This window comes from Dendrobates tinctorius, unplaced genomic scaffold (genome assembly GCF_039654945.1).
Source record: "Dendrobates tinctorius isolate UK_male_01 unplaced genomic scaffold, ASM3965494v1 ptg000051l, whole genome shotgun sequence".
In the NCBI taxonomy this organism is placed as follows: domain Eukaryota; kingdom Metazoa; phylum Chordata; class Amphibia; order Anura; family Dendrobatidae; genus Dendrobates; species Dendrobates tinctorius.
Genome location: NW_027361719.1, coordinates 14531637 through 14553387, shown reverse-complemented (window position 1 = coordinate 14553387; position 21751 = coordinate 14531637). Strand labels below are relative to the sequence as shown.

The 21751-nt window shown below is 45.1% G+C and overlaps 1 protein-coding gene across 3 annotated transcripts in view; it reads left to right on the top strand.

Moving 5' to 3' along the window:
* Positions 1 to 218: 218 nt before the first annotated feature.
* KIF5A (kinesin family member 5A) overlaps positions 219 to 21751 on the top strand; it is a 176249-nt gene continuing 154716 nt past the window's right edge. Inside the window, exon 1 of one of the 3 annotated variants that reach the window (XM_073576816.1) lies at positions 219 to 796. In XM_073576816.1, coding sequence (XP_073432917.1) covers positions 668 to 796 — 129 coding nt within the window. In that variant the 5' untranslated portion in view covers positions 219 to 667. The remainder of the gene's footprint in view (positions 797 to 21751) is intronic. The other 2 variants (XM_073576815.1, XM_073576817.1) reach the window with 2 other exon arrangements.

Genomic DNA, 21751 nt, shown 5'->3' with positions numbered 1-21751 from the left:
CTCTCTCCCACCAGTCCCCTCCTGTAGAGCACCTCCCTCCCACCAGTCCCCTCCTGCAGAGCACCTCCCTCCCACCATCCCCTCCTGCAGAGCATCTCCCTCCCACCAGTCCCCTCCTGCAGAGCACCTCCCTCCCACCATCCCCTCCTGCAGAGCATCACTCTCCCACCAGTCCCCTCCTGCAGAGCATCTCCCTCCCACCAGTGACCAGTCCCCTCCTGCAGAGCACCTCCCTCCCACCATCCCCTCCTGCAGAGCATCACTCTCCCACCAGTCCCCTCCTGCAGAGCATCTCCCTCCCACCAGTGACCAGTCCCCTCCTGCAGAGCACCTCCAGCCCCTCAGCTCCGTCCTCCCTCCATGCAGCTGCATTAGTCCCTCTCCGATCACGTGACTCGGCGCAGCCTCCACAGCGGTGCTCGGGCGGCATCACACTGACAGAGAGGACTCCGCCGCCGCCGCCGCACAGCACACCGTCCATCCTCCGGAGACACCGGCTGCAGATGAGCGCTGCCTGCCCCTTCCATGCTCAGCACCTTCCTCCATCATCAGTCTCCAGGCAGCATCCATCCCAGCAGCAGCGACCCTCCCTCATCCCGGCTCGCCCCTCACCCTCCGCTGCTGCTGCCAGCCGTGATTTGTGCCCGCAGCCCGACCAGCTCCCATTATGATGGCCGAGAACAATGAGTGCAGCATCAAGGTCCTGTGCAGGTTCCGTCCACTGAGTCAGTCGGAGGTGCAGAGAGGAGACAAGTACCTGCCCGTGTTCCAGGGAGACGACTGCGTGGTGGTCGGGGTGAGTGACAGCTGTGCTGGGGGGCTGTGCATTGTGCAGGGTGTGGCGGTGCCCTCCATACAGGCTGGCAGGCACGGTGCACCCACCTCTGCAATGCGCTACAGCCTGCTGCACCCCCTGCCGCCTCACAGGGTGCCGGGCAGCAGTGGGGCGTTATATCGGGGGGTGGGATGCCCTGGAGGTCAGTGCCATAACATAGTGTATGGTGTATACAGCCTGGTGCGTACATGTCAGAGGGGATCTCTACCTCTCTCCTTGTTTATCTAAAGCGGCACAGCGCCCCCTAGCGGATCTGTTTACAGACACCTGTCACTATGGCTCTGTCACTACACATTTCTGTCACCTAGGGCTGTGGACAAAGCCAGGAACAGAAATGGCATCATCCTGCAGTGCTATCACCACCGTCCTCATCATCATCATCACCATCCTCATCATCATCACCATCCTCATCATCATCAGCACCACCATCCTCATCATCATCACCACCATCCTCATCATCATCACCATCCTCATCATCACCACCATCCTCATCATCATCACCACCACCATCCTCATCATCATCATCATCCTCATAATCACCACCATCCTCATCATCATCACCATCCTCATCATCACCACCATCCTCATCATCATCACCACCACCATCCTCATCATCATCATCATCATCCTCATCATCACCACCATCCTCATCATCATCACCATCCTCATCATCACCACCATCCTCATCATCACCACCATCCTCATCATCATCACCATCCTCATCATCATCACCACCACCATCCTCATCATCCCCACATCATTATCACCGCCACATCCTCATCATCATCACCACCAGTCTCACCATCTTCATCATCACCATCCTCATCACCTCCTCCCCCATCCTCACTATCACCACCATCATCATCACCACCACCATCACCACCACCACCATCTTCATCATCACTACTACCAATCTCACCATCCTCATCACCTCCTCCCCCATCTTCACTATCACCACCACCATCCCCATCATCATCACCACCATCCTCTTCACCACCCCCATCCTCACCAACACCATTACCATGCTCATCTTCGTGCCCACATCATCACCACCATCATCCTCATCATCCCACACCATCATCATCCTGTGTAAATTGCAGCATCAGGGTGGAGACATGAGGTCACTTCCCTGCACAGCCGGTGCCTCCCTGATCTGGGCTGACGCCGTTATAGTAATGCTCTGTGTATAATACCGTATAGATGGGGCTGACTTACCTGGTTTCCGATGAGTGTGTCCTGCCCAAGGTCACTAGGCCATAGCATTGATGTGTCACAGATGCTCATTTCATGAGTACGATGGTCCTGTACACTCCATCCACGCCCAAAGCCTGCAGGAAGAGCGCCGTCCGTCCTGCCATTTCTGCCTTTCAACCCTTTATATCGTGAATGGATAAAATGATACAGAGAAATGTGTGTTTAGCGTTGTGGAGCAGGGTCCGTCCTCCTAGGGTACTGAGTATCTCTGCCAGTGGTGCCTGGCAAGCACTGAGAGCTCATTATTAATTATTGGAGTGAAATGTTTATATTTAATAATATTTTCATATAAAGTAAATTAAAGGGTTTGAATTTTCCATACAGTCTATTAGAACTTTGACAGGTTACAGCCTGGATTATAATCTAAGGCTTTGGTCATTGCTGGGCCGGCTGTGATTAGAGTCAGTCAACGAGCTCCTGTACTACCAGCGTATCTAAGGACCTGTAATGCAGGAGGACACTTAGCCTCTGTCCATACCACGTTTTTGCTCTGGTTCTGACAGATGGGGGCCGTTATATGTCAGTAAATAACAAAAAAGTTTTTCTGTCCTGCAGTATCCAGTAAAAAGCGTATCCATTAAGTGGACTCTGTGGCTGATGGAAGCCACTCCTGCGTTAAATATACTCATCAGTGAGCTTTTCCTGACGTATACGTGAAGCGGAACATTTATAGCATCGTGGGAACATAGCCGTACTTTTTTCTAGATACATTCCTTGGGTCTGGTTTCCAAAATGGTGTCACTTGTGGGGGGTTTCCACTGTTTAGGCACATCAGGGGCTCTCGAAACAGGACATGGCGTCCGCTAATGATTCCAGCAAATTTTGTGATCAAAAAGTCAAATTGCACTCCTCTTCAAGTGACCCTATTTAAATTATACCCCTTTGGGAATTTATCTACCTACAGGTGTAATGACCAGTACGTTATGCCCAGCTCATGCTTCTGGAGACACGCACCTGTAAATTAGGCGAGCTCTCATTGCTTCAGAAATGCCAAACTGGGACGCTAAATGTGATTTAGGCACACTGGGGATATTTCCGTTAACAAATGACAGACCTGAGTGGGGACTTGCTTTTTTTGTGGATTGAGTTGAAGCTTTTATTGTGAACATTTTACATAACGTTTGGGATCACATTTATCCGGCACTCTACGCTGAGCACTTACTTTGTGGTTTCCCTCTAAATCTCTAAGTGACATGATTCAGATGAAACCCCTGATGGATCCATTCACTGTAATGAGGCAGCAGAGTTACTCTGGACTCTGTCAGGCCTCTTTTCAGAAGTGCACAAAACTGTGGCCGACAGGACTTTTATGTAATCCTAAAAAGACGAACACCACCGGATCACAGGTCAGACAGCGTTCACAGTGCCTCCATCTGCCTCATTATGGGGAATCTTTTGCTAGAGATTCTGTCTGAATCATGTATTTCGGAGATTTACACGGAACCCCGGTGTATGCGCTCATTGCAGAGTGCAGGATAAATGTGCGCCGAGCCTTAGGCCGGGATCACACATGCGAGAAATTCGGAAGAGTCTCACATCTTAATACCCGGCACTGTCGCCGGCACTCGGGAGCGGCGCGTGCGGCTACATGGCTTTCTATGCAGCCGCATGCTCCGCTCCCGAGTGCCGGTGGCAGTGCCGGCTATTAAGATGCGAGATTCGTTTGAGTTTCTCGCATGTGTGATCCCGACCTTACTGCGATATCTGGGAGGCAGAATGAAAAAAATCAACATCAGATGAAGAGTTGGTTTTATTTATTTTTTAGGCCGTTCCTTGTGTGGTATAAGTGATTAAGTGACTTTATTCTTTGGGTCGGTGTGATTACAGTGATACCAGATTTTTAGAGTTTTTGAATGCTGTCACATAATAAAAAGCACCTTTTATTTTCAAAAACTAATTTTTGCGTCACCATATTTTGATAACTATAATTTTTCCATATTTCGTCCGACAGAGTCATGTTATGGCTTGATTTTCTGCGGGACGAGCTGATGTTTTTATTGGTACCATTTTTGGGCACATGCCTTTTTATGATTGCTCTCTATACTGATTTTTGGGAGTCAGAATGAACAAAAACCAGCAATTCAGGAATTATTATTTTTTTTATGCTGTTCCACGTGTGCTAAAATTGATTAAGACAGCGTTATTCTTCGTGTCAGTACGATTACAATACCACATTTTATATTTTTTTTTATGTTTTGGCGCTTTTACACAATAAAAATTATTTTATAGAAAAAAAAATATATTTTTGCATCGCTTTATTCTGGGAGCTATAACATTTTTATTTTTCCACTGATGGAGCTGTATTGTGGCTTGGTTTTTGTGGGACAAGATGTCGTTTTCATCCGTACCATGTTTCTTTACATTTGTGTTTTTGATTGCATTTTATTCCACTTTTGTCCGGCTGTAAGATGTAATTTTTTTGCCCTGTTTTTTTTTTTTACGGTGTTCACTGAAGGGGTTAACTAGTGTGACAATTTTATGGGTTAGGCCGTTCTGGACACGACCATATCAAACATATCCTTTTTTATTTTTTTACATAAAAATTTAAATTTATCATTACATTATATATATTTTTTTGTTATTTTCTTAAAAAAAATTTTTGCTATTTTTTTAAAAACTTTTTTACTTAGTCCCTCCATGGGAATTTGACTTTTAGCAGTCTGATCGCAGTTATAAAGCATAGCAATGCACAATGATCTAGCGTCACACGGATGTCGTCACGACATTGGGTCACCATGGCAACGATCAGGCTTCCGTGATGACGGCGCAGGGGCGCCAATCGGAGGGCGGAGGGGGCTCCCTCCCTTTGCCTTCCTTCTGAATGCTGCAATTAGGGCGTTAAACTGCCGGGTGTGATGCGGGCACCGCTCCTCACAGTGAGTGCGAGTGTCAGCTGTGAGAATCGTTGAACACATGGTAGTGATCACGCGTGTGCAGCTTTGGTGTGTGCAAAATCGCCTGGACATACAAAGAGCACCCAAGCAGGGCTGTGGAGTCGGTAAGCCAAACCTCCAACTCCGACTCTGACTCCTCAATTTCCATGACTCAGACTCCACGATTCTGACTCTCTCATACCAGGGTTGTGGAATCAGTAACCAAACCTCCGACTCCTCAGTTTCCGTGACACTGACTCCAACTCTGACTCCACCAAAATGGGCTCCAACTCCACAGCCCTGTGTCCAAGGTTGGGAAGGGGTTAAATAGAAGCCTTTATCTTTTCCAGTGGATCCCCCTGTGTGTGGATGAAAATTGTCCTTGTTTTCTTGATGAAACTGCCGATTTTTCATAAGCTTGTGTGACCCCGGCCATAACCGAGTTGCGTTTTCCTACCAAATCATGGCCATGTATAAAGGGTTTGTCCTCAAGGCTTCATGCACACTACAAAGTGTTCGTATGGTGACAGGTACGGTCCCTATGGTTCCATATTAGGCAGATGAAGGCACCGTTTGCCTTTATGGAGCATTTGTTTGGAGAATATTCCAGAATTCTATGAAACATGTCACAATTTCTATTCTTGTTGTGGAGAAATGCTGGTCTCCTGTCGAGAATAGCAAGCCCACCGGTACAGTAAGCAGCATACGTTCAATCTGTGGAATATGGCTCTATAATACAGGTGTGGGAATGAAGCCTTATTTTAGTAGAATCACTTGTCAATTTTACTGTAGTTTTTGTGTGTTCGCACTAGAGACTTTACTTATAAAAATCCATTATTTGCACATTTATTATTAATGGAGAGAAATGGCAGCATTATTAGTAAGGATGAGGCAGTGCGGAGAAATGGCCGTGTACTGCAGTCCTGGGATGCTTTATTTCTCTGTACCGGATGTGTGAAATATTCTTTGTATATTTTAACAGATGTGAAAAGAACATTCTAGAAAACAGCTGCAAACTTGGTCACTTTTTTTGTTTAAAAAATTCATTCACCCCAGTAATGTTATTTGTGCCGTTAATATGGCCTTCAACACAACTATTAGAGGGAATCGGCGTACTTTCCTCAGACTTCTATTTGGTAATGTATTTTTGGCCGATTCCCACTTTATATTCCACCGTCCGTTTCCTGCATTGAGTTTTGAAACCGATAAAATGCCCCGTGGCCTCAGTGTGTGAACCCCGCCATATATCCCCCCGCACATATACTCTGGGGCTTTTCACGGCTGCAGGTTTTTTTTTTTACAGAAGATATACAATATTAGTGAGATTTTCTCACGCTTTGCAATAATGTTTTACAATCAGATAAACGAAAAACCAGGGCTGTGGAGTTGGAGTCGGAGCCCATTTTGATGGAGTCGGTGTCATGGAAATTAAGGAGTTGGAGTCAGAGGCTTGGCCTACCGACTCCACAGCCCTGCGAAAAACTACAATCTATCAAACTGGAACCCTTAGTACATCTGCACAAACCGGGCTCTGGTTGATTTGGACTCTGGGCACTGTTATTTTTAATGTCACCTGGTTTCATTCTAAGGCTCTATGCACAGTTTGGTCTTTCTCCATTGGTTGATGAAGTCTATAGCGCTCTTCACGCCACCAAATAAAGCCTAATTCAGTTCAATTTTCCCACGTGCGAAAACAACAGACCGATTATTTCCATCAGACTTTGATCATAGTGTGGCCCGAGTGTCATCAGTTTTTCGCGTACATGAAAAAAAAGTTTCTCCGCCTTTTCCTTTATGATAAGCCTTGAAAAATAGACGGCACAAGGATGTCATCCTAGTCAGACCCATAGACTTATATTTTGATTTTGATTAGAGATGATCGAACTTGAACTTAAAAGTTCGGGGTTCGTAACAGACACTTAGGAGAGAATTTTCCGGCTCCAAAGGTCGGGTTCCCATTGTTTTCATCGGGTTTAGGTTCACGTTCGGGTACAGTTCTGGTACCCGAGCTGAACTTTTGCCTAAAGTTCGGGTTGAGGACGAAAACCTGAACTTTCACGGGTTCGCTCATCCATAATTTTCATCCGTTATAGGCTGTAGAGGTGCGAGCATCAGCAATCAGTTAATAATGGTAAGAATTACCTATCTAAAGGGGGCTGTTCTGTAATATATAGTTTTCCAAAATATTTGATCTCAGTGATGGCAGCTGCTTTTGTAGAATTTCAGCAGGTGGACCTACCAGATTGATTCATATATATATGTTGGGGCCAGTCTCTCAAAAAGGGTTTTTTCTTGGCAGAAAATATAATTCAGCTTTCAATAGTAAGTTATGTGACTTACTAATATAGTTCTGTTACTGTAAGTGCCCTTATTGTCAAGTCTAAGGTGTCAGTTTCTAGTCCCCCACAGTGTTCCCTATGTCAGCACGTCACCTCAGCTTTGTATGGGGGGAGCTGTCAGTAGTTAAGCATGGACAGAGAAGGGGCTTGGCTTAGCTATTGAAATAAGCAGTCGGCCAACCCCTTCATAGGTAGCCCTTGTCTCAAATGAGACATGGTGTGGAGCACAGAATTACGAGTCGGTAATGAGTCTCTTGCGTTCCATGTGGACTCACCCTCTTGGCGTCCTTATTGTGTATTAATATTGTGTTTTTTTTCCTGATGAAGAATTTGGATCTTTGAAACGCGGTGAAAATAAACTGCATTGTCTCATTGAGTTTTCGTTTGGATCCATACATTGGGCGCTGGGGTCACGTGTCACAGTAACAGCACAGGAGCCCCGGGTAGAGCGAGTGCCAACACCGCGGGAACGGCGCCGGCACGGGAGGTGAGTATAGGCTTTCATATTTTACCGCGGCCAAGTATTAAGATCAAGTAGTGGAAAACCCCTTTAATATTTAAAGCTGATTTATGTATTTTTTAATGGAAAACCCATTTAATCGCAAACACTCTGTATCTTGTAATGATCAATGACTGTTAATAAAATAGACAAGTGGTATAATAGATATTTCTTTCCATATTTTTGCTCATTTCGCTATTGATTTCCCCTCTTTCTGCCTGAGTTTTGCCAGATTTCCATTCCTCATTTGAAATAAGAGCGGAGTGGTAGCTGGGTTCATGGATGCAGCGTACGTGAGCAATAATTAATAATTATGGGTGTAGTCGCTCACGTTGCCCAGGGCAGTGGTGAGCTAATTATTGTCATCATCCTGCTAATTAAGTTTGCAGTCCCATCCCTATTTGCCTCGTATGAAATGAATCCAGGAACATGAATAGATTATACGTCGAGCTCATCCTTTGCTTAATTACTCGGTGACTTTATATCATGATTATTATCCATATATCTGGTCGTAGAAGATGATATGGAGGACACAGATTCACTGATATTAATTACATTTATCATTGGGCACACTGCCTACTGTGACTGGCAGCTGAGACGTATCCCTGGTGCCCCAGAGTTAATAATCAAAGCTAGATACAGTGTAATCCTCATAGACCGGTGATTATTGCGCTGAGATGAGAAGACGCTGTTTTCTGGCCAATTATTTTTTATCTCATTCCTACTTTTAACCTTGAGCGAACAGTATTTTTAGACACCTCGAGGGGTTAGTAAAAAATGTCCTTGTGAAATAAAAACTACCATTGTACAAAACAATGCCAAAAAGAAAGTCTGCAAGCAAAGTGTAGCTGTGTTTTCTTCTTTGTGTCTCATAAATATGTACATCTAATTACAATAATACTGGGGGGGAATTGAGCAGTAGCATCAGAGATGCATTGGTGAAAAAGGACCAAAATACAGCTTGTGGCAGGAATGTGGAGCAAATTGTTGAAAGGATTGTCCAGGCTTTAATTTGCTTTACTCATAACTGTAAAAAAAAAAAAAGGCAGACAGAACTATATTCATCCCTTCCCAGATCTACCTCTGCCCGCAGTCTTTGTTGACAGGCTGCAGCGGTGACATCATGACTAGAGCACGTGATCGCTGCAGCCTCCACTGCTAGTCAGTGGTGCTACTGATATAAACAGTACAAGCTCCTGAGCTCAGTGATTGCCTGCAGCTGTCATGTGTGCTGTAGTTGCAACGTCTCCACTGCAGCTTGTCAACGACAGGGTGTTACGCAACTTTTTTGGGTGTCCCATGCTCCGCTTCCTTCCCGAGGGTCCGCTGCCTTCTGCTGTGCTCCTCGTTGTGTTTTACAAGTTGCTCTGAGTGGATCAACAACATCATCTCTCTAGACCTATTTAAGGTCCGTTTATGCACACATCTGTATCTTGGGATTGAGACTTGTCCTAAGCTTGGTGCACTCCGCCATCTGTACTGGTGCTTACATTAATCCTGCTGCTCCTGAGATTCCAAGACCTCGCTGACCAAGTGCTTTCCTGCTTGCTGCATCAACGCCCAAGTTCCCACCTGGATTTAAGGCTTACAGGATCCCCCTCACCTGGTGATCTTAACACAGTCACAAGACCATGGATCCCATGACACTGGTGACATGGGACATGGACGATCTGTCTGACTGGTGGTGCAACTTGCTGGTAGCCAACGTGAACTTGTCCAGGCTGCACAAAACCTCTCAGTCCGCATAGATGCACTGCCTCAGACTCTTGCACCACTACCGGGCGCCACCACTACACGATCTGCGGTCGATCGCAGCCTGTAACCCACGGACTGGCCTAAGTTCGCCTCACCCAAGTATGACAGCCGCATATGAAGCTGTCTAGCTCTGGTTGAGAGACCTGTGCATTACAGTTCATGATCGGATCAGAACCCACAGATGTCTGCATGAGCCCTTAGTTTCTCCTGGAGTTTCTTTGCTTCCGGTTCTGAGTGTGTGCCGATACTCTGGTGTTTGGTGCATACGCAAGATTTCAGTGGCGCACCGATGGCGTCTGGGAAACTAGCGCTGTAAATCAATGAAGGGGGGCGAAAATAGCCAGAAAACATGTAGATGGGAAGATGCACATCAATGAGTAAAAGGTCTTAAGCTTTCTCTTTAACATCTTGTTTCCTTAAAAATCTAATTGCGGATCAAATGAGTGAAAATAATATTTGACAACATTATGTCCCCTTCTGACTTTTATGAGGTACAAGGTTCTCATGGAAACCATGTAAAGATTCAGATAAGAACTACAATTTCTTAGTAATGGTGGATTTACACTACACGACCTGTGGCCGAAAACAACGGATAATGAGCCACTTGTTTGTATGTTGCTTAATAACCTGTTTACACAGGCAATGCGCTTAGGATGATCAGCAGCAGTACATCCCACCTACCATGCTGTGCATAGGCAGAAAGCTGCCCATCAGTATTCGGGACGTAGTTATGCAGCACAGGAGGACTATGTAGCCCGAGAATAGTCCTCTTAGTTGGATGTGCTGCTTCCAAAGTGCTGTTAGTGCCGGATCATGTGTACCCGGCCTAATAAGCCCTCAAAGCAATAGATTAAAAAAAAAAAGCAATACTTATCAAAAAAAGTCTCATCAAAAAATAAGTGCGGAGCCTAAGGAATTAAAGGACTTGTTTTTATGTTTCCATCTGGTAGGTTTGTTTAGAGGTTACCAGGGGAGTTTTAGAGATTGGATTCATCTAGATTTTATGGATCAGTGGATTTTTCATGAATGTGTCGATACTCTATATGCAGGCAGTATAAGATTACAGAAGACCTTGAAGTAACCTCTGATTGAAGAGTAATGCAGTAAGTAGATCTCAGCCCATCTGTTCTGGAAAATAGGAATATAGGTGGAAATGAAACTGGAAACTAATTACGTTAAAGGGTTAATTTTTCTAACTCAAGGTGTGAGAACTAATAATATGTCTAGTGTTAGGCTGAGTTCACACGTGGCGTTTTTTTCGCGTTTCCGCGGCGGTTTTAACCGTGCGATTTTGCCGCGAAAATGCGAAAAATAAGCATCCCATGCATTCCTATGGGATTCCGCAATGCTGTGCTAATGCTGCGGTTTTTACCTCGGCGGAATCGCTTCGCGGTAAAAACCGCAGCATGCTCATTAATTTTGCGGAATCGCGGCGATCCTGCACCCATACACCCATAGGAATGCATTGTTCTGCTTACTTCCCGCATGTGGCTGTGCACAACATGCGGAAAGTAAGCAGAATAATTGCGGATTGTACCCACGGTCCGGAGTAGAGGAGACTGTCCTCCGGGCTTTGGGTACCATATCCCTGCAAAAAATAGAATTTAAAATAAAAAATATTGTTATTCTCACCTTCCGGCGTCCCACGCAGCATTCTCGCCTCTCTCCACGCTCCCGTTCCCAGTAAGCCTTTGCGAAAATGCCCGCGATGGCGTCCGTTCTTGCGGGATCGCGAAGTCTCGCGGTCATTCGTGCGACGTCATCGCGAATTACCGCGAGACATCGCGATCCCGCGACAACAGACGTCATCGCGGGCATTTTCGCAAAGGATTACTGGGAACGGATCCGCGGGACGTCGGAAGGTAAGAATAACACCATTTTTTATTTTTTTTTTACATTCTATCTTTTACTACTGATGCCGCATAGGCGGCCTCAGTAGTAAAAAGTTGGTCACACTCGTCAAACACTATGTTTGATGAGTGTGACCAACCTGTCAATCAGTTCTCCAAGCGATGCTACAGATCGCTTGGAAAACGCTAGCATTTTGCAAGCTAAATACGCTTGCAAAATGCTAGTTTTTCCGCGGGAAAATCGCGGGAATTTAAAATGCGATTTTCCCGCGGAATGGAATTCCGGAATTCTCGCGGTAATTTCCGCGAGAGTTCCGGTACGTGTGCACTTAGCCTTAGAGTTTAATGGGTCAGAACAAAAAGAAAACCACAAAACATGACACTGACTGTGTGAGTGAGGACAGACAACCTATGGTTTACTATCTGACGTGTCTGTTAAGGGACTGCAGTTTTGGACAAATAGAGTAAGCCGATATCTACATGACTGCCATATTTTAATAATCTTAGGGACGTTCCCATGATCAGCTGAATTTTTTGCATGAATCCCGCACCTCAACTCACGTGCGTTTTTCCTTGAATTTTTGTTATCGTTTTTGCCGCAAGCATTTTTGGCTCTCTTTCGTATGTTAGAATAGATGTGTTAAGATATACTGTAGATAGCTATAGGCTAGATAGATTCCTAGACAGATATTCGTGAGATATATAATTAGTTCCTTGCGTGTGTAGTTTACTGTTCATGTAATAAGTCAATAAATAAACGAAAAAATTCCATGTGGTCCCCCCTATTTTTTGATAACCAGTCAAGGTAAAGCAGACAGCTGTTAGCTGATATTATCAGGCACAGAAGGTCCCTGGTTATTTGGCGCTTCCCAGCCTAAAAATACCAGCCCTCAGCTGCCTTTGAATTGGCGCGTCACATAAGATGCGCCAATTCTGGCGCTTTACTCAGCTCTTTTCGATTGCCCTGGTGTGGTGGCATTTGGGGTAATGGTAGTTGGGGTTGATAAAAGCTGTGTCAAAAAACACATTGAAACGTCACAAAAATGTTGTGACTTTTGGCATTTTTTTATGCCAGTCCCAGCCAGCTCTGCTAAAAATTGGGAAACCTTAGGCAGAACAGGACAAAGCCCACCTGGCAAGTTGGGAGAGTTTGGGACTGTATGAATTGACCGCATCTTATTCCAGCGGTTCCTTCATTAAGTCTGGCATGCACAACTCCTTTGTTAATGAATCGGGCCCTTAGTACAGTTAATGTGCAGTGTATTCTGTAAGTGTCATTTCGGGATTGCTTTCAGCAGAATGTGTGTCTGCTTCTAGCCCCTCCATATAATATTATGAGCTCCAACCTTCAGATTCTATATCAATAATGGAAAATCTGTCTTTACTAAATGCAGATTTGATCAATTTTACCCATGAAATTAGAGAGATCAGTCCAGTTGGTCACTTGCCATAACTATATATATATATATTTTTTTTTAACCCCTTCGTGACCGGGCCAATTTTTTAAATTCTGACCAATATCACTTTATGTGGTCATAACTCTGGAATGCTTCAACAAATCCCAGTGATTTTGATACTGTTTTTTCGCGGCACATTATAATTTATGATAATAGTAAATTTAGATTGATATGTTTTGTGTTTATTTATAAAAGTATCAGAAACTTGACAAAAATGTAAAAAAAATTGCAGTTTTCAAACTTTGAATGATTATCCCTTTAATCCAGATAGTCATACAACAGAAAAACATGAATAAACAACATTTCCCACATGTCGGCTTTACATCAGCACAATTTTTTAAACTGTAATTTATTTTGTTAGCCTTTTAGGAGGTTTAAAAATGTAGCAGCAATTTTTCATTTTTTCAAGGAAATTTACAAAATTTATTTTTTTGAGGGACCTATCCAGGTTTGAAGTGACTTTGGGGGTCCTATATATTGGAACACCCCAAAAGTGATACAGTTTTAAAAACAGCATCCCCTGACATATTGAAAACTTCTGTCAAATAGTTTATTAACCCTTCAGGTGATTTTCAGGAATTAATGCAAAGTGGTATAGCAGGAACGATAAAGTGTTTGTTTACCACCTAAATGTCGCTAACTTCTGAACTGACCGCTATAGCCGGGAGACTCTAAGGCCGCTATTTGGCCATGGCCAGCTATGGCAAACATCAGGACCACACAATCATGATCTCGGTGTGTCAATTAGATTAAAGTGCAAGCCCCCACAATCTTTTAACCATTTATTTGATGTAGTCACCTTTGACAGCAGCAACTAAGGGGTTAAACAGATATGGACGGTGTCAACACCGATAATTTGTGATACGGCAAGTTGTCAGATATAGTGGACAGCCGAAAACTGCTGGATTGTCACCTTTATGGGGATGATATTCTCTTATATCTCAGGTCAGTATATATACGTATTGCGGTCTTGAAGAGGTTTTAATAGTGTTTTTAATAGTGTTAAAGCCACTGTTCTCCTGAATCTGACGTTGTCTTTCTTTTGTTCCAGGCCTCTTCATTCATGACATGTAGTCCTTTTTTCCTTTAAATAAATCTATTCTTTATACCCAACTGGGCATATTCCTCAAGAAGATGCTCAAAGACTACATTTGTAGACCATGCCCAGTTGGCTAAATAGACTAGATGTAAATATATTTATTTATAAGGAAGGAACAGAGCTGCACAAACAAATAAAAGAAAAATAATGTCAGATTCATTGGAACAGCGGTATTTAAATCAGGTAAAAAAAATTACCATATGTATTTATGGCACGTGAAAGGTCCTCATTAAGGGGAATATATCGCCTGGCACTACAGGATGTATTTTTGTACTGCTTATATAGTAAATTATATTCTGATCTTTTAGTCACAGTATTCTACCAGGATGTTCTTCTTCATATTCTTGTAGATTTTTGTTTTTTCTGTACGTGATCCTCATTAACTTTGATGGGAGACTTCCAGTCCAATTTATGAGCTATATAGAGCTCATTGTGCAGGGAGGGTGAGGAGGTGAGCTATGATCATCATCTATTATTAGTGGTTCCTGTATTATCTATTAGCTATGGTATATTTTTTCAGAGATCTTACAATTTTTATATACATAAAAATGTCATTTAAATGATTTCTAACGTAATGACCCATTTCCTTTTAAGTTATTTATCTTTTGAATCAACTTCAGAGTGATTTGTGCAGATATTGTAATATAGAAAATGCCGTTGATCCAGAAATAGCCAGCACCAGTTCCCTCTTTTTAATTTACAATATCACATCACCATATGTGAGCTTCTTAAAAGGGGTTTCTGCTTCTGAATTTTTAAATAACTGTATAGGAGGTACAGTTGTGGCCAAAAGTATTGACACCCCTGCAATTCTGTCAGATAATACTCAGTTTCTTCCTGAAAATGATTGCAAACACAAATTCTTTGGTATTATTATCTTCATTTAATTTGTCTTAAATGAAAAAACACAAAAGAGAATGAAGCAAAAAGCAAAACATTGATCATTTCACACAAAACTCCAAAAATGGACCAGACAAAAGTATTGGCACCCTCAGCCTAATAATTGGTTTCACAACCTTTAGCCAAAATAACTGCGACCAACCGCTTCCGGTATCCATCAATGAGTTTCTTACAATGCTCTGCTGGAATTTTAGACCATTCTTCTTTGGCAAACTGCTCCAGGTCCCTGATATTTGAAGGGTGCCTTCTCCAAACTGCCATTTTTAGATCTCTCCACAGGTGTTCTATGGGATTCAGGTCTGGACTCATTGCTGGCCACCTTAGGCTATGTTCACACGTTGCGGATTCCGCTGCGGTTTTTTCCGCGCGGAAACGCAGGTAAAACCGCAGGTAAAGTGACCTGCGGTTTTCCTGCGTTTTGGTCTGCGGTTTTGCCCTGCGGTTTCACACCTCTACTATGGTAGAGGTATGAAACCGCTGCGGAAACCGCACAAACAATTGACATGCTGCGGTTTGTAAACCGCAGCAAAACCGCGCGGAAAAAACCGCACTGTCAGCACAGCGTTTTTGAAACCCCATAGGGTTTCATTGTACTGTACTTGGTCAGCGGAACTGCTGCGTTTCCGCAGCGGCAAAACCGCTGCGGAAACGCAGCAGAAACCGCACCGTGTGCACATAGCCTTAGAAGTCTCCAGTGCTTTCTCTCAAACCATTTTCTAGTGCTTTTTGAAGTGTGTTTTGGGTCATTGTCCTGTTGGAAGACCCATGATCTCTGAGGGAGACCCAGCTTTCTCACACTGGGCCCAACATTATGCTGCAAAATTTGTTGGTAGTCTTCAGACTTCATAATGCCATGCACACGGTCAAGCAGTCCAGTGCCAGAGGCAGCAAAGCAACCCCAAAACATCAGGGAACCTCCGCCATGTTTGACTGTAGGGACCGTGTTTTTTTCTTTGAATGCCTCTTTTTTCTCCTGTAAACTCTATGTTGATGCCTTTGCCCCAAAAGCTCTACTTTTCTCTCATCTGACCAGAGAACATTCTTCCAAAACGTTTTAGGCTTTTTCAGGTAAGTTTTGGCAAACTCCAGCCTGGCTTTTTTATGTGTCAGGGTAAGAAGTGGGGTCTTCCTGGGTCTCCTACCATACAGTCCCTTTTCATTCAGACGCCGACAGATAGTACGAGTTGACATTGTTGTACCCTCTGACTGCAGGGCAGCTTGAACTTGTTTGGATATTAGTCGAGGTTCTTTATCCAACATCCGCACAATCTTGCGTTGAAATCTCTTGTCAATTTTTCTTTTCCGTCCACATCTAGGGAGGTTAGCCACAGTGCCATGGGCTATAAACTTCTTGATGACACTGCGCATGGTAGACACAGGAACATTCAGGTCTTTGGAGATGGACTTGTAGCCTTGAGATTGCTCATGCTTCCTCACAATTTGGTTTCTAAAGTCCTCAGACAGTTCTTTGGTCTTCTTTCTTTTCTCCATGCTCAATGTGGTACACACAAGGACACAGGACAGAGGTTGAGTCAACTTTAATCCATGTCAACTAGCTGCAAGTGTGATTTAGTTATTGCCAACACCTGTCAGGTGCCACAGGTAAGTTACAGGTGCTGTTAATTACACAAATTAGAGAAGCAATATACTTTTGTCCACCGTCTTTTTTATGTTTGGTGTGGAATTATATCCAATTTGGCTTTAGGACAGTTCTTTTTGTGTTTTTTCATTTAAGACAAATTAAATGAAGATAATAATAACAAAGAATTTGTGTTTGCAATGATTTTCAGGAAGAAACTGAGTATTATCTGACAAAATTGCAGGGGTGTCAATACTTTTGGCCACAACTGTACAAAAAAAAAAATCATACGCACCTTGCCTGATATCGGTCTCCTCTCTTCTAATGATACCCGGGTTCCATATTGTTCCTTCTTTTGGCTGTGATGGTTGGAGTCCACTTCAGCTAATCACTGGTCGCATCAGTGACCAATGCTTATCCACTGCAACCAGCGATTGGCTGCAGTGGTCATTAGAGTTGAGCGACTTTGGTCGGATCGGGTTTCATGAAACAAAATTTGTTTCAGATGAAACTGGTCCGACTAGGGCAAAAAAAGTCGGCGTTTCGTCCGAAACCCGACCCCAATGCAAGTCAATGTGGAATAAAAGTCGGCTTTGAGTGGATGAATGTCGCTCAATTCTAGTGGTCATATTTACAGAGCTGGTGTAAAGGTGACTGCATATGGGGAAAGGTGAGCTGTGACCAGCATCTAATATGAATATCATGATCTTGTGTCATCTATTGTATATACAGTGGTATGTAAAAGTTTGGGCACCCCTGGTCAAAATTATTATTGTTGTGAACAGTTAAGCAAGTTGAAGATGAAATGATTTTTTAAAAGGCCTAAAGTTAAAGATGACACATTTCCTTTGCATTTTAGGCAAAACATATGCCAATATAAATATATACCTAATATACTCGTGTATAAGCTGACCTTTCAGATCTTAATTAGCCTGTTAGGGTTATGGTTTGTTCACTGTCATCATACCTCCCAACTTTTGAAGAAGGGAAAGAGGGACAAAGGCTGTGACGTGCTGAGCGCGCCGCGGCAAATTTTAGGCCACGCCCCAACCACACCCATTTCACGACTGGCCAAACCCATGTCCATGCCCAAAACACACCCATTTAGCACTGCTGATCACACTGACTGGTACTGAGGGCACAGTGGCTGGTACTGTGGGCACACTGACTGGTACTGAGGAAAAGAAAGAACAGAGAGAGAAAAAAGAAAACGGAGAGAGAGAGGGAGGAAAGAAATAAAGAACAGAGAGAAAGAAAGAGGGGAATGAAAGAAAGAACAGAGAGAGAGATGGGAAAGAAAGATGGTACAGAAAGAACAGAGAGAGAAAGAAAGAGAACAGAGAGAAAGAAAGAAAGAAAGAACAGAAAGAGAAAGATAGGAAAGAACAGAGAGAGAGAAAGGAAGAACAGAGAGTGAGTGAAAGAAAGATTAGAGAGAGAAAGAAAGAGGGGAAAGAAAGAACATAGCAAAAGAAAGAACAGAGAGAGAGATAAAGGAAGAGGGGAAAGAAAGAAAGAACAGAGAGAAAGCTCCCGGCCGGGGCAGACTATCAAAATCAAGACTGTCCCGCTGGATCCGGGACACCTCATACACACACTGTTCCGCTTTGTATGCCTCGTACACACACGGTTCCGCTGCATACACCTCGTACACGGCTCCAGTTGGTAAACCTCGTACACATGCGGCTCTGCTCCGTATACCTTGTACACACGCAGCCACGCTCTGTAAACCTTGTACACACATTGCTTCACTCCGTAAACCTTGTACACATGCGGCTTTGCTCCATACACTTCGTACACACGCGGTTCTGCTCCATACACCTCGTAAACACGTGGCTTTGCTCCATAAACACACGGCTCAGCTCTGTACACTTTGTACGCACAGGGCTCCGTTCCGTACACCTCGTACAAACACGACTCTGCTCCATACACCTCCTACACACGCGGCTCCTCTCCGTACACCTCGAATACACGCGGCTGCACTCTGCACACCTCGTACATGTGCGGCTCTGCTCCATACACCTCGTACACGTGCGGCTCTGCTCCGTACACCTCGTACACACATGGCTCCGCTCCGTACACCTCGTACATATGCGACTCTGCTCCGTACACCTCAAACAGACGTGGCTTTGCTCCGTACACCTCATACTCGTGCGACTCTGCTCCGTACACCCCGTACACGTGTGACTCTGCTCCGTACACCCCGTGCACATGTGGCTCTGCTCCGTACACCTTGTACACGTGCGGATCTGCTCCGCACACCTCGTACACGTGCAGCTCTGCTCCGCACACCTCGTTCATGTGCAAACCTTCTATATCATACACGTGCGGCTCCGCTCCGTACACCTTGTACACATGTGGCTCTGCTCCGTCCACCTCATACACACGGCTCCGCACTGTACACCTTGTACACATGCAACTCTGCTCCATACACCTCGTACATGTGCGACTCTGCTCCGTACACCCCGTACTCGTGCGACTCTGCTCCGTACACCCCGTACACATGTGGCTCTGCTCCGCACACCTCGTACACGTGTGGCTCTGCTCCGCACACCTCGTACATGTGCAAACCTTCTATATCATACACGTGCGGCTCCGCTCCGTACACCTTGTACACATGTGGCTCTGCTCCGTCCACCTCGTACACACGGCTCCGCTCTGTACACCTCGTACACGTGCAACTCTGCTCCATACACCTCATACACGTGCGACTCTGCTCCGTACACCTCGTACATGTGCGACTATGCTCCATACACCTCGTACACACGGCTCCGCTCCGTACACCTCGTACACGTGCTGCTCTGCTCCGTACACCTCGTACACGTGCGACTGTGCTCCGTACACCTTGTACACATGGAGCTCCACTCCATACACCTCGTACACGTGCGACTCTGCTCCGTACACCTCGTACACGTGCGGCTCTGCTCCGCACACCTCGTACACGTGCGGCTCTGCTCCGTACACCTCGTACACACGTGGCTCTGCTCCGTACACCTCGTACACATGGCTCCGCTCCGTGCACCTCGTACACACGGCTCCGCTCCGTACACCTTGTACACATGCGGCTCTGCTCCGTACACCTCGTACACGTGCGACTCTGCTTCGTACACCTCGTACACGTGCGACTCTGTTCTGTACACCTCGTACACGTGCGGCTCTGCTCCGCACACCTCGTACACGTGCGGCTCTGCTCCGTACACCTCGTACACACGTGGCTCTGCTCCGTACACCTCGTACACATGGCTCCGCTCCGTGCACCTCGTACACACGGCTCCGCTCCGTACACCTTGTACACATGCGGCTCTGCTCCGTACACCTCGTACACGTGCGACTCTGCTTCGTACACCTCGTACACGTGCGACTCTGTTCTGTACACCTCGTACACGTGCGACTCTGCTCCGTACACCTTGTACACGCGCAGCTCTGCTACATCCTCACTGAAAACCCCTCCTGACCCCACACATAAACTTCATCTCACCCAGCACCATGACAACCAGCACACCAGAGTCCTGCAGGCACTCGGGTCAGGGCTGTGCGTACAGGACCTGTAATGAGGTCACAGGAGGGGAGGAGTCAGGGGTCACATGATCAGGGGCATCGGACGCCCCTGATCATGTGACCCCTGACTCCTCCCTCCTGTGACCTCATAACAGGTCCTGTGCGCACTGAAGAACCCAGCGATCGGCGCTGGGATTCATCACTGTGGGGCCGGTGGGTCTGTCTGGGGGGGCGTGACGGCTCAGTGAAATGCGGGAAAAATAAGCTACCGCCCGGGACAGCGGGACATGCAATCAAAAACGGGACTGTCCCGCCAAATCCGGGACACTTGGGAGCTATGTGTCATCGTTAGGAAAGCATAGGTGATGCAAATTTTGCAGCTTTTTAAAAACCCAGCTTCCTATAACCTTGTGCCAAAAACCAGCAGCCATGGGTTCTTCTAAGCAGCTGCCTAGAATTCTGAAAATGAAAATGGTGGAGGCCCACAAAGTAGGAGTAGGCTATAAGAAGATAGCAAAGCGTTTTTAAATTTCCCTTTCCTAAGTTCAAAATATAGTTAAGAAATAGCAGTTAACAGGAACAGTTGAGGTCAAAATAAGGTCTGGAAGACCAATCAATATTTCAGTGAGAGCTGCTGATATGATTGCTAGAGAGGCAAATAAGAACCCCTGCTTGACTGCGAAAGACCTTCAGGAAGATTTAACAGATTCTGGAGTTGTGATGCATTATTCTACTGTTCAGAGACACCTGCAGAAATATAAGAGTCAGTGATAAACGATCATAACGGAGCGCTTAGGAAGCAACCCAGGAGCAGACAAGGATGTCAGTTCTCCACCGCAGCTCCATCCGAAAACCTCCAATGGAGGATAGTAGCCATGAGAAAATGGAACACAGTCTTAGGAGCGCAGGAAAGAGACTCAGACAAGAGATGGGTTTAAACCACAACGTGTTTCGACGGAGGATCCGTCTTCCACCTGATGAAGACGGATCCTCCGTTGAAACCCTTTGTGGTTAAGTCCATCTCTTGTCTGAGTCTCTTTCCTGCGCTCCTAAGACCGTTTTCCATTTTCTCATCTCACCTGCAGAAATATGGTCTTCATGGAAGAGTCATCAGAAGAAAACCTATTCTGCGTCCTCAACATAAATTCAGCTTCAGAATTATACAAAAGAACATCTAAACAAGCCTGATGCATTTTGGAAACAAGTCCTATGGACCGATGAGGTGAAAATATAACTCTTTGGCCATAATGATCAGAGATATGTGTGGAGAAAAAAGGGCACAGAATGTCAGGAAAAGATCATCTCGCCTACCATTAAGCATGGGGGTGGATCAATCATGCTTTGGGGTTGTGTTGCAGCCAATGGCACGAGGAACATTTCACGGGTAGAGGGAAGAATGAATTCAATGAAATTTTAACAAATTATTGATGCAAAGATAACACCATCTGTAAAAAAGCTGATGTTGAAAAGAGGATGGCTTCTACAAATGGATAATGATCCTAAATACACATCAAAATCCACAATATACTACCTTAAAAGGCGCAAGCTGAAGCTTTTACAATGGCCCTCACAGTCCCCAGATCTGAACATCATTGAAAATACATTTTCTTTTCTGTAAATTTTAAAATGTAAAAAATGAAAATACCATATATACTCGCTTATAAGCGGAGATTTTCAGCCCATTTTTTGGGGCTGAAAGTCCCCCTCTCAGCTTATATGCAAGTCATATACGTCAGGGGGTCGGCGGGGGAGGGGGAGCGGGGGTGTCAGATCATACTGACCCCTGGCGCGTCTCTGCAGCCCCCCTGCTTGT